We start from the raw sequence: 14,488 nt of genomic DNA, 5'->3' as shown, positions 1-14,488 counted from the left end.
GGCCTAAGTACTTACTTACTTATGTAATAATAATGTACCTAAGTATTTCCAACGTGGAGTTCCGTGTTGCTCTATGATTTCCAATGAACAACAAAAGGACAAAGTTTGTGTGAAATAATACAGCTACGTAACCGAATTTCGTGAAAAACGTGACACTATATTCAGTTATCCAACTTTACATTCATATTTCATAGACTGATAAGTCTACTTTCTTTTTCCTAACACATAAGAGCTATAAACACAAAACGTGTTTGGGTAAATCTACGCCACCGGAAGTACCTACACGTAATTTCGGTGGCTCATTCTTTGCACGTATTTCTATAAACATCAAGATGGCAGAATCACTTCTATTTTTTATGAAACTTAATCATTAGTTTCAGCATTTTTTCTACACAGTTGGCTCGACCATTCTAGACGGCGATACGTCTCACCACCTACCTCAGAAAGCTCGGTGAGGTGTGGGTACTTAGTTCATTTTGCGATGGATGTATCTCTGACTACTCCAATTGACGACTCACGATTAGTCACAACTATATTAAAATTCGGATAGTCAGAGGTACAACTATCGCAAGAACTGAGTACGTACCTACCCACACCTCACCGAGCTCTCTGTTAGACCATTTTACCACTTCAAGACAAGATTACAAACAAAATCACCCATTTATGTGGTGGTAGTGTTACAAAGCCCCATTAGCGCTGAGAGAGCGTCCGATGGTGTTAGGTTTCTGGTGGTCATCCAGCACGGCCACCACAACCTGGCGCACCTTCCCCCCCTCCCCTGCCGTCGCCGGCGCACGGTACAGCCTCCACGCCCATAATGACAGCGCCAGCGTCTCCACGATCATTATACTGTACTGGATCACTGGAAATTAATATAATAATGATATTAATGATAAAGTGTCCATGCTAAATCATCATCTTCAGGCCTCATACATATTTTCCAGATGTTTTATACAGTGTCTAGGAAGCACTTCTTTTCATGACTAAAATATGCTTTATGCAGGCTTTAAAATCTAACTAGATTTCCGCCACTAACTCCGCCGCAAACACTAAAAAAAGATACGTTTACGTCGAAATAAACGTCATTACTTTTTTATTTTTTTTATCTCGGCATTTAATCAACCGGTTTCCTGACAGTGACGGGCCTAGACCATCATGTTGGGTGGTAGTGTAGTGATCGGTATGCATAAAATTTCTGATAAGCTACAAGTGTTCAGAATGAAAGAAAGAAAGAAAGAAAGAAAGAAAAATCATTTATTCAACCAATTATGTCACACTACACAAACTTAAATTTAGTTACATAGATTGTTAGTTGTACAATATATTTTGTAAGAAGTAGATTTTTTGAGTAATGTGACACAACTGTGAAAAAGGAACCGACTCAGCATAAGTTCATCTCAACACGTTGAGGTGAACGCTGTTTTTTCAGTCGACCCCTTTTGCCAGTCAGATCACAAGCCGAGAAAACTATGCTATAGTATTAACACTGTTCGAATTATGAAATAATCAAAGCAATATAACTAAAATAAGTACGTACTTGTGATAATTTAAATTATCGGACTAACAGTAAGCAGTGCATAAAAATATATGAACCGTAAATATCGTTGCAACATGCTTAATTTATAAACGGTTATGCGATTATACCACCATCATGTCAAAGTCTGTTGTTGTTTTAATAAAATAAAACACTTTAAATTCTTTTTAAAAGTTGATTTGGACATAGGCAGCCTTAGCGGAGGAGGAAGGTCATTCCAACATTTTGACGCTTGATGGCGGAAACTTCCTTCAAAGGCTCGCGTTTTGTGAAAAGGAGACACGAGTAAATAACTATTTGTCCTTCGTGAGTTATATGAATACTCTGCCCACTTCAGTTTTTTGTAGAGATATGGAGGCCACTGAGATCTCACTATAGAAAACAGGAAGGTAGCGAAGTGCAAATTTCGTCTCGATTCCATATTCAAGATGCCATGATTGTTTAAAATCGGAGTGATGTGGGTTCTAGGAGGTACCCTGAAACAGAATCTAGCGCAGGCATTCTGAACGCGTTGGATCATTCGCTTAGATGAGGCTAGCAAACAAGGTCCCAAAACGACATCGCAGTAATTAAGCTTGGATAAAATAAGCGTCTCACAGATTTTCTTCCTAACATCTTCAGTAAGCAAATTCTTGACTTTATAAAGAATCTTTAATCTGTAGAGACAATTTTTGACCACACTAGCGATATGGCTTTCAAAGCGCAGTCTACTATCCATCTCAATTCCTAGATTTCTCGCCTGAGATACGAATTCAATGTTACACCCCAGTATAGTAATCTTTGGGTTGCATGATAAGATCCTGGTTACTTGTTTTTTTGATCCTAGCACCATTGCCTTGGTTTTGATAGGGTTAAGTACGAGGGCATTACGTTTAGACCAGCTAGCAATGGTGTCTAGATCTGACTGAACTTTTAAAAGCGAGGATTCCAAATCCTGTGGCTTAGTGTGGAAGTATACTTGGACATCGTCGGCGTAGAGATGAATCTTGCAGTGTGCTACGTGATTAATAATATCGGCAGTATATAAAGTAAAAAGCACAGGGCCCAATATAGAGCCTTGCGGCACACCTCTGACCACATCTTGTACAGCCGACCTAGAGATACTTCCATCAGGAGCTTGCACTTTAACTATCTGGGCTCTATCTGACAAATAACTGCGGAACCAATCCACAGTTACTGGGTCAAAGCCATAGTAAGACATTTTAGCAAGTAACAGTGGAATATCTATAGAGTCAAACGCGCGGGAAAAGTCTAAGAGGGACAATATAGTAGCCATTCCTTTGTCTTGCGCGTCTAGTGTATTATCAATGACTTCAGATAGAGCGGTAGCTGTACTTACACCTTGACGGAAACCAGACTGCACCTCAGGTAAAATCTTGTTTTCTTCTAAGTACTTAGTGAGTTGGGAGCACACTATTCGCTCCAGGACCTTTGATAAAAATGGTAAGAGACTAATTGGCCTGAGGTCTTTAAAATCCGTGGGGTTAATAATTTTGGGGATAGGGACAACGAGTGCAGTCTTCCATACATGCGGAAATGTAGAAGTCGAGATGGAATGATTTATAATGGCTGTTATATACGGCAATGTATGAGGTAAAGTAAGCATGATCATTTCACAGTCAATCATATCTACTCCTTGCGAATTTGATTTAATAGATTGTATAGCTTTGTAAACATCTAATTCACTTACTAATTTTAACTTGAAAACAGCGTTTTTATTAAACTTATTACTTTCAAAGTAATTTATTTCGCGAGGAGGGGCTGAATTGCTACAGGGGAGAGTGAGAAAATGTCTGTTAATGTTATCTGGATCTCTAATGTTGTCTGGTAGAGTACTAGCATCTTTACTTTCAGGAAATATGTTATTGTATATGTTTTTCCAGAGGCTCTTTGGGTCATGAGACAATCTATTAATTGATTGATTAAAAAAAGCTTTCTTCTCAGTAAACAGAGTTATATTAGCATGCTTTCTTAGACCTCTATAATAGTCTTTGTGTTCATCAAGGCGGGATTTACGTGATCTATCAAGCGCCTCGTGACACAATTCAAGAAGGTATCTCGTATTGCTTGTTACCCAAGGAGTAGGTTTATGTTTTATATAAGTCGTTTTCAAAGGTGCATGAAGGTCAAAAAGGTCAAAAAATAAACTATTAAAACGATCTACCATGTCGTCAATTGAACAAAAAGTTAAAATGCTAGCCCAATCCAAACTCTCTAAATCACGATTAAAATTATCTATGTTTATGTCCTTGATAGGTCTATAAGTCACATGTTTCGGTATAAATTTGGGTTTTTTTATATTTAGCGTAACGTTCACCATGCGATGGCCGTTGATAGAGTTTGTATTAGATACATTATATAGTTCCACATTTTTGACGTTACAGTCTGAACAGACTAGATCAATCAGTGTAGATCTCTTGCCCTCCGTGAAATGTGTAGGTTCGTTTACAACTTGAGATAAGCCGGTGCTCTGTAAGAAAGATTGGAATTTGCGAAATGCACTTGTCTCAGGAGTAAGTTGATCTATGTTAAAATCGCCAAGCAGTATAATATGGTCATAACTAGCTAAAGCAGCAATAGTATCACTAATAGCGTCCAAAAATAAATCTACTGACTGATCTGGCGGACGGTATGCGGTACCAATCACAATACGAAGTCCATTTATAGTAGCACGAACCCAGTACTGCTCCACAGTTGAAACAGGGTGTTTAATTTTTCTTGCCGTTATACCCTCACGAATATAAAAAGCCACACCTCCTCCTCTACCCCTGCATATGGTTAGGGGTCTAGGTATCATCCTAAGCCTATAAGAAGGTATGGCAGGCGCTAAAGCCTCACAACCAGCCTTAATCCATGATTCGTTTATAGCAATGATATCCGGTTTAAAGCGCTCTACAGCCAATACAAATTCATCTCCACATGTATTAAGCGATTGAGCATTATATAAGCTAATAGCAAACTTTTTTTATTCGCAATCATTTTCATATAGTTTAAAGCTAATTAGTAATAAGCATCTCAGTAGAGAGAGAAGTGTACAATATACAAAATTGATTTGTATAACTAGACATTTATGTTTTAGAGCGCAGCTATCTTGTATATTACATAATTCAAAAGTGCACACATTTATGACGATAATAATACAATGACACTTGACAAAAAAGATAATGAGATGTAACTGTAGAAAACACGTTACTCTGTTAAATAGCCAGAAGTTAATGAGTATAAAAGTCCCTTTCACCAATAAGTACACACAGAAGATATGATAATGTTCATCAAGCACGAGTCCTGTTATATTTTCTACAACAGATATGAACAGGTATGTATAACAAAAGTTTCGTACTTTTTTTTGAATAGAGCAAAATCTTAATACTTCGCAAAGTGATTGAAAAGAGTAACAAGCATACAATAGAAATAAAAACAATGCTACATGCAAAAGTGCACACAGGTGCAATAATCTACCGAAAGCACACGCGGGTTTTTCTATATCAATTAACGTCCAAGCGAAACAAGTCATCTTGAGATTTTATATAGAACACAGGGCCATTCTCTACTTTTCGCACAAGGATTCTTCCGTTCTTACACCACACGTATCTGAAACCTTTCTCTCTAGCAAGTTTACGAGTCGTTCCCCAAAGCTGACGATCTGATTTAATTAGACGCTCGTTGATGTATACATTGTTATTGGGTCCAGATACCTCGATGTCTTCATTACGTAGAGAACGACGAACACGCGCTGCTCGCAGCATCTCATCCCGTGGCGCACGTCGAGTAAAGCGCACCACGATAGGGCGGGCACGCATCGGCTGGCCGTCTTTCTGTGAAATGCTTTGCGTCGCGCCAGCACGCGACACGTAATCAACGTCACGGGGGTCGAGATCCACACCGAGTTTTGCTGCTATTACTCCCACCACATGAGTTAAGTTCTCGCCTTTGTGTTCATTGACGCCCGCAATCTCTATGTTGTTAACTACGTCCATACGATCTCGGTGCATTAGTTGAGTACGCAACTCGGTGACTTCTTCACGCAGTTCCTTGATTTCAACTTCGTATTGCTCAAATTTTGCCAACTTTTCTTTTATCTCTGTTAATTCACTACGAAAGGAGGAGACTTCCTCACGGCATTGGTTTAAAGAGGCAACGAGAGAGTCCATGTTCAATGTAAGAGTATTAACCGTCCGCTGAAATACTTGCATACTGGCCGAAAAATCGTCGACTGGGGTCTTTGTATCATTCAATTTTGGCGAGGGCAGTTCTTGTACTTTGGCACCGCCTGGGCTAGTGTGTTCAGGGCTTAAATCATCCCCCTTTGATCCACCTCCCCTAGGGGCCAGATTAACATTGATGGAGTCATCTTTACCGCTATATTCAGATTGCGGTCCGATAGATACACGAATCGGCAGTTCTTCATTATTACGCCTTGTCGCAGAATAGCTACACTTCGGGCAGGTAAATGTTTTCACTAACTCCTGCCGCTTACTATTAAACTGCGCCGACGTAATGTTTAAGCAAGCATAATGGAATGCCGCTTTACATGTTAGACAACTCAGTGATTCTCCTGAATATTTTATATCCTTCTGACAAGAATTACACTTACGCATCTTGCTTTGCTATTAATATCAGGCGCTTTGTAATCGGTGCGACTGGCACAGTAGATGACGTCACTCAAGGCAGGTAGCGTACCTCAAATTCGCCGCGGCTGAATCACGCTACGTAGCGCAGTGGTCGATGGCTCGGCTTTAACAGTGCGTAGAACAGCGATGACACCGGGTTCGATCCTCACCGCAAGCTGGACTTTATTTCAACTCGTACCTCACCACACCCGCCGATGAATGAATGAGAGATCCGACACCAACCAATATGGCCGCCGCGTCTTACGGTAAACACCCCAAGAGGAAACAGGAGGTACCGATATTCGCAAAATAGCACTCACTAATCTCAACTCAAAAATATTACAAAAATTACGGAATACCAATAACACGTCCACTCAGCTCGAGATCCAACTGACAACTCTGACAACTCTCGGTTATTATTATTATGAAACTTACTGTGAACAACGACGGCCGGATTCAAATTGAGGACACACGGTAAGGTTACCATCTCAGGCAAGGTCTTAGCGATGCCGCATTGGACTTTGACCACGATGAGCAATAGCTGTAGAGCCAGGAACCGGGGCCTGCATGACAGACCTGAAGCCTCGCATGTCCTGACCATCATGTTGATGCCCCACACCCCTGACAGGATGGATACCACCACAAACGGCTGGAAGAAGATGAAGCTCCGTAGGTAGAGATTCTGAAAATTATAGAAAACAATGTTGTTAGTTTTTTTTTTATAATTAAGTACAAGTAAATATAACACAACCATATTCTTAAGGGGTAGTCGAGAACAGCATCGAACTAACTACCCGAATTTATTAGACCAACTTAAAAATAACGCGTTGAAAATAACAAATTCCATAACATATACATAACATATTAAGCAACTATATCCCAATTGGGGTATTCAGTGGTAGATCCATCACAAGATGAACTAAGAACCTATGGCTTCTTGATGGGTCACCAAACTTTCACTTTAAAATGAAATACATACATACGTAAACTATATACGTCCCACTGCTGGGCACAGGCCTCCCCTCAATCAACCGGAGGGAGTATGGAGCATACTCCACCACGCTGCTACAATACGGGTTGGTGGAGATGTTTTCCGTGATGAAAAGCACGGAATCATCTTACTTTTTCGTACAATCAGGTGATTCAAGCCTGAAAAGTCCTTACCAAACAAAGGACAGCCTCACAAAGTGATTTTGACAATGTCCCCATCGGGAATCGAATCTGGACCTCCAGATCGTAAGCCCAACGCTCTAACCACTAGACCACGGAGGCTGTTTTAAAATTAAATAAATAATCATATTTGAAAGTTCGGTACTGGGGATTGAACGGCACTATGCTCTTGATAGGCAAACTGATAAACTACAAGACTGAAGGAGTAACAAAAACGTACCATATCTTCCGCGCTAAACACCAGAATGATGGAGTAAATAATCCCCTGAACTATCGGCAGCTGCAACACTAAGTACCGCAGCCACTCCAGGCTTCGTCTGAAAAGAAATAAAGACAATACAATAACATAAACCACTTTTTTACAATCATCATCATCAATTTAAGAGCCACGCTCTTATCGGTGCAGCATTTTCCATGCTACTTTTTTAGGGAAAAATAGGGCAGTGGTTTCCCTTTTGCCTTCCGTCCCGCAGTACTCTGTCTGACGCAAGTGGGATGGCACCCAGAGACAATCTTCAGTACGGAACCATAAAAGTATAAAAAACTGGCATCTCGATCGACTGAAATGACGTAAACTAATTTACCGACTTACTTACCGAATTGTTTACTTTAGCGCCTGTTGTCTGTCGACCCTCTAAGTAAACAAGGGCGACCTATATAAACCGAAACGCCAAGGAAAATACCTAAACATGACATTCGCTTGTCACCTTGGGACTTTACTAAGTATGCCACCGAAATTATTCGTAATTCGGTGGTGTCAATTTACTCACCTAGTAAAAGTTTTTAGTAACACAGGACTTATTTTATGACTATACAGTATAGTAATACTAAAGTATCAAAAATATTAGCTTGAAAGCACAACATTTTTAATAAAAACAGTATATATCCACCTATATAGGTAAGCGTGATCCACCTTAGATCACATCGTCACTTACCATCAGGTAAGATTGAGGTCAAACGCGAGCCTATATTATTTAAAAAAACTTATAAGTTGTCATGTTGAGTTTACATTTTCGCCAACATAGATAAAAGGAGTTGTAAGTATGACATGATGAGTGGGTTTCGTCTCTGAAAGTTAATTCACCTTAGAAATGCGTGCACAAAATATGCGCCACCGGAAATAAAATACGTGCATTTCGGTGGCATAAATTCACGTATGTGGCCATGTACAATAATATACTTAGTACTTGGTCGGTAAACGCCCTTAATAACAAAATTAACAAGCCGATCCTTAGTAATTGAATACCTTAATTACACTATAGGGTAATAGTTTAATGGCTGCTATTTGCGGCTACCAGGAAGTAGGGTGGGTAAAATAATTATTTTGCAGTTTGATGGATAAACGATTATTATTTTGCCATTACAACCCGTAAGTTTTATCCCTATTGTGAATATTGAATGTTACTTCGCTGATGATGTTGTTTAGTATAGTTCGAAGAGTCATGTTTTTATGTTTCTGTACAGGATAGATAGAGTTCCTACAGCTTAATGGGAAAGGAATATACAAAAAATATATATCTACCTCGCTCGGTGGCGCAGCGGTAAACGCGCTCGGTCTGCGATTGTTGAAGTTAAGCAATTTTCGCAAAGGCCGGTCATAGGATGGGTGACTACAAAAAAAAAGTTTTCATCTCGAGCTCCTCCGTGCTTCGGGAGGCACGTTAAGCCGTTGGTCCCAGCTGCGTTAGCAGTCATTAGTAACCATCAATCCGCACTGGGCCCGCGTGATGGTTTAAGGCCCGATCTCCCTATCCATCCATAGGGAAGGCCCGTGCCCCTACAGTGGGGACGTTAATGGGCTGGTGATGATGTGTCTACCATTCTGACAGCTGTCCTACTCTGTATTCTTCTATCCATGTAATTAGAAGGTTAAACGAAGGAAAATCTGTACAGCGCCATCTATATTGTTATAACCTGGAAAGTCGCTTATTTTATTTATTTATTAAAGATCACCAACAGAGTTAACATCAAGTCTCTTACAGTAAAGATCTTCATAAAATGACATAGTTATTGTTACCCTAATTATAGGTGACAACGGCATGCTATGGACATATAGCTATTGAATTAGATGTAACTATTCTCATAAACACTTATTCTATATGGCAACATTTTGTCTATTCACTCTGTGATTCGATTGACATCCGTCACCTGTCTCTTTCTACTTTCCGGTTAACATGTTTGTCTGGTGAACGTTAATACTGTAACGAATCCAAATTTATATTAGTAATTAATAATTAATCTGAAACTGTAATCTGCAAATATTATTTATTGTGAACGTATTATTGTGCCTCTGATCATATTTAAGTAACACAAAGATTGTTAATAAATCGCTGTCACACGAACCTCGTTGTTTTAATAATAACATAAAACATAAACATAGACTGCCTATATACGTCCCACTGCTGGGCACAGGCCTCCCCTCAATCAACCGGAAGGGGTATGGAGCATACTCCACCACGCTGCTCCACTGCGGGTTGGTGGAGGTGTTTTTACGGCTAATAGCCGGGACCAACGGCTTAACGTGCCCTCCGAAGCACGGAATCATCTTACTTTTTCGGACAATCAGGTGATTCAAGCCTGAAAAGTCCTTACCAAACAAAGGACAGTCTCACTAAGTAATTTCGACAATGTCCCCATCGGGAATCGAACCCGGACCTCCAGATCGTGAGCCTAACGCTCTAACCACCAGACCACGGAGGCTGTCTGCGGTGGCTGTGGCTGTGTTTTAATAATAGCAAAGATAAACTAGCCTAAGAGCCCCCGCAAACCACAGACTTTCTATCGGCCGATAGTTTGGTCGGGCTTATAATCAGTATGAAGATGTATGCAAGTCCGCATACTACAACGACCGATACCAAATCGTTAATCGTTAATTGTACAAAACATTCATCATTACAATCTAAGTCCTTATTGTTAACAAAGGTATACTTTAAAAGAAGACTCATTCTTTCAATAGGTAAGTCTACGAAATACTCTTAGGGTGGTATTAATAAACGAATCTCAGCTGAGACTGCCCTTAAGATCATGCTCAAGTCTCTGTTTTTATTTGAGAACTGTCACATTGACATGATCTTGAGGGCAGTCTCGAAGTTGAGGTTAGTTTATTAATACCACCCTTAGAAAAAGATGTAAAAAAACAAACATAAACATTTCTAATTGAGAAGCTCTTCTATTGACTCGTAACGTAATCTAACATAGAGCAACACATTTTAGTTTAGCTTTTTTCTTAGTTTTTTAGTTGTTGGTAATTTACCTCACAACCCACACGATAGAAGAGAGAGAAGCTTTTAGTTAAGATCTTTTTGCTTTTAAGGTGGTACAATTCCATAGAATAAGGAATAGAAAGGCTACGTTTAATGCCCACCTGATCGATTGTGGCCATCTATAGGAGCACTAGTCAGAAGTATTTTTAGATAAAGCAGACTTTCAGGTTGTCGACTTACGCTATTTGCTCTTTTTCTACAACACACCTGCTATAATGGTACAGCCGTGTAAAACAATAAAATAAAAACCTATGCAGGGACTGTACTAAATGTCAAGAACCTTTCATTGCTCTTGTAGTGCTGTGCCAATGTAAAACTGTGCAACTTGTAGTTATTTACCGCCTTATTATAAAAAAAAATGAAGACTAAAAAAAAAATGTGACTTAAAAACATGGAGCAAACAGAGGCTGCAAAAGATGGCGAGGAGGTGCCGAGGCTTTTCTTGCAGCTTCTTTTCCCCGGCTGTACAGGTTGTGAGAAGCTGCAGTAGTTTTAGGCGGATGAAACGTTCGTTATGTAAAAAATGACGATTCAAAGTGTAACTATGTTACCTACTGAATAAAGATATTTTTGAATTTGAATTTGAATGGAATTCTGTTATTCGAGCCCTACATCATTATACATTGGCACAGCAAACAGCCTCCGTGGTCTAGTGGTTAGAGCGTTAGGCTCACGATCTGGAGGTCCGGGTTCGATTCCCGATGGGGACATAGTCGAAATCACTTTGTGAGACTGTCCTTTGTTTGGTAAGGACTTTTCAGGCTTGAATCACCTGATTGTCCGAAAAAGTAAGATGATTTCGTGCTTTGGAGGGCACGTTAAGCCGTTGGTCTCGGCTATTAGCCGTAAAAACACCTCCACCAACCCGCATTGGAGCAGCGTGGTGGAGTATGCTCCATACCCCCTCCAGTTGATTGAGGGGAGGCCTGTGCCCAGCAGTGGGACGTATATAGGCTGTTTATGAGCCCTACATCCGGGGATAAAAGGATTAGAAGAAGAGAAGAAGAAAGATTAAACGAGCATTAAGAAGAGCATCCCGTATTTGCTGATTTGACAGGTCCGGTCTTTAATAGAAGTGAATGCCTGCCCAACCCGAAGGGAAAACCAGCCCAGTAGAGGTTAGGTTAGGTCACATACCTCCGCAACCCATTTTTCGGGAATGTTGCTTTCCTCACGATGTTTTCCTCTGCTGAGTACGTGATCAATGATCCAAACAGGCATTCGAAAAGAAATTGAAAATCATTGGTTAAGGCCTGTCCTGGGATTCGAAATTGCGACCGCACTGTGGGAGTCAAGCGTACTTCCAACTGGGCTACCTGGGCTGAGCTGGTCTATACGGCTTTATGAGGTATAGACCAGCCGAGCAGCCCAGCTTGTGTATATGTTATAGGTAAAATATATAACTCACAGGTCGAGCACGGGTCTGGGGATGACACAGCACGGCCAGCAGCAGCATGGCAGGACTCTGGTCTCCAGCCGAGAGTCCCCAGCGCGTCTGAAACACAAATCATAAAAATATTTCTATAAATACAAGCAAACCCGCGGATAAAAGCTAGTAATATGTACATAATTAAAAATCTTTGATGATACCCAGCACAATATACCATTAGGGATATTATTGCCACAAGGCCAACTAGTCAAAACACGAAATAACTGTGTTGTGCTGTGTATTTGTATGAAAAAGCAACCCGTGACGTCATAGAAAAACGTGACAAAATGTCGCACTAATTATTACATTTTTCTTTATTAAAATTCATAAATAAGTTAAATAGAAGAAAAAAGAGGTTTTTAGTCACCTTTAGATCTGTCTTTATTTAGTTATCAGAATTTCATAATTTATCTTTGACCTAGGAAACTACCCTATTACGGACGTGAGTTTACATTTATAAGTACATATAAGTATTTATCACTGGTATTGTAACGATCGCACGATAACGGTATGGTAACGACCTCCGTGGTCCAGTAGTTAAGCGTTGGGCTCACGATCCGGAGGTCCCGGGTTCGATTCCCGGTAGGGACATATCACAAAAATTACTTTGTGGTGGTTGGTTAGGACATTACTGACTGATCACCAGATTGTCCGCAAGTAAGATGATCTGTGCTTCGGAAGCCACGTTAAGCCGTTGGTCCCGGTTACTACTTACTGATGTAAGTATGTGAAGTTGTGAACGTACTCATGACGCTGGACTTGTGTTGAATGGAGAAAAGACAAAACTGCTTCACGTGCACTCCAACCAGTCACGAACTGTCACTATGGTAAAAATTATAGGGCACAATCACCATTGTTTGCACAATGTTGATGCTCCTAAACACTGTGACTGTTTGCCACTCCAGCAGGTTACAGAACAAAAATACCTCGGACTAATTATTGACACTAATTTTAATTGGGAGGCTCATATAGACTCGGTATGTAACAAGTTGCGTGCTGTCTTGGCAAAATTTTATATTATCCGAAACAAAATACCATACCAAGTCAGACTGGCAATGTACACAGCGTTAGTAGAAAGTATTGTATCTTACGGGCTTAGCAGCTACGGTCGTACATTTAAATCTTATCTAGACCGGATATACAAACTACAAGTAAGACTACTGAAAATGATAATACCCTATAATATAAAAAATAAATTAAATAACGACTATGATCTTTTCTATTTCTGTAAAATACTACCGGTCCATGTTAAATTTAAACTCCAGATGCTAAAAGAACAATACTTTAGAACTGAAATACAGGATCCAATATCACACTTCAAAATAACTAGGCAGGTAACAAATCATATATTAAATAAGCCCAAATTTAACAATTTTTACGGTAAACGAGTGTCTAATTACATCGTACCTGACTTAATAAATCAGATACCAATTGAAATTAGGCATAAAATCACACCAAAAAACCTCAACAATATATTAAAAAGGTACATGTTTGAAAACCTACAAAGTATGTGACTTGATGTGTGAATTTGGAGCACCCTGTTTACTATCTTGTTTACTTGTTTGCTGCTTGCCAGTTTCTCGGAATCGCCCGCTCATACGTAGGTATGATGCGCCTCACTTGTGGCGAATTACCTATCCTACCGGTTCTTTCGTCCATGTATGCGTTTGGCGTTTGACATGTGTGTGTACTTTATTTGTTGAATAGTAATATTAATTAATGGTATACTTCTGAAGTACAAACTGTAACAATAGCGGAATATTGCATTGAGACAAACCTGCAAGGTTTAGCAATGCGATTCAATTGTATCCTTATGTAAAATGTTTTCAACAATAAATAAATAAAAAAAAAAAAAAAATGTAGTCGTTACATGAGCCATGTCAGGGGCCGTTGGCGGCTCAGTAATAACTCTGATACCAGGGTTGATGAGGTTGGTACTCCATCTCACAACCCACACGATAGAAGAAGAAGACTGGTATTGTATATAGGTAAGTATTATATAACATAAATACATCCCACTGCTGGCAATAGGCATCCCTTCAATCAATGGAAGCATACTCCACCAGCTGCTATAGCTTGGTGGAGATGTTTAGACTGGTAACCCGGGACCACCTGCCTAACGTGCATACCGTGTTTTATCAAGGTACCCATGTATACAGTGTGTAGTTTTTCGGACCCGACAAACTTTAAGGGTGGATTCTACTAGTAATTTCATCGAGAAAACATCCCCATATGTGGGGTCAAATCACAATATCTTGGAAATGGCGGCCAATTTATACCTATATCTCGAGATTTAAAGGCTTTACGGACATGACATGAAATGCTTTTATCTGCAAAAAGTCATCTCTATCGAATAAAAATATCCACAACTGCTAAAAAGGTACATAAAATAGTTAAAAGCACCTACTTAATCTCATTTTATTTTTGTAAAAAAACAGCAAATATCTTATTGAGATTTCACCCCACATATGGGGGTATTTTC

General features: G+C 39.8%; 1 protein-coding gene across 1 annotated transcript in view; it reads right to left on the bottom strand.

Annotated features, from left to right (window-relative positions):
• Positions 1 to 189: 189 nt before the first annotated feature.
• LOC126373165 (organic solute transporter alpha-like protein) overlaps positions 190 to 14,488 on the bottom strand; it is a 35,292-nt gene continuing 20,993 nt past the window's right edge. The window contains exons 4-7 of the mRNA XM_050019199.1: positions 11,986 to 12,072; positions 7,535 to 7,631; positions 6,580 to 6,826; positions 190 to 862 (exon numbers count right to left, since the gene is read on the bottom strand). Of these exons, the coding sequence (XP_049875156.1) occupies positions 678 to 862; positions 6,580 to 6,826; positions 7,535 to 7,631; positions 11,986 to 12,072 (616 nt within the window). The 3' untranslated portion in view covers positions 190 to 677. The remainder of the gene's footprint in view (positions 863 to 6,579; positions 6,827 to 7,534; positions 7,632 to 11,985; positions 12,073 to 14,488) is intronic.

This window comes from Pectinophora gossypiella, chromosome 15, assembly GCF_024362695.1.
Source record: "Pectinophora gossypiella chromosome 15, ilPecGoss1.1, whole genome shotgun sequence".
NCBI classification, from domain to species: domain Eukaryota; kingdom Metazoa; phylum Arthropoda; class Insecta; order Lepidoptera; family Gelechiidae; genus Pectinophora; species Pectinophora gossypiella.
Note: the sequence above shows the minus strand (reverse complement) of the source record. Positions and strands in the feature narration are given on the sequence as shown.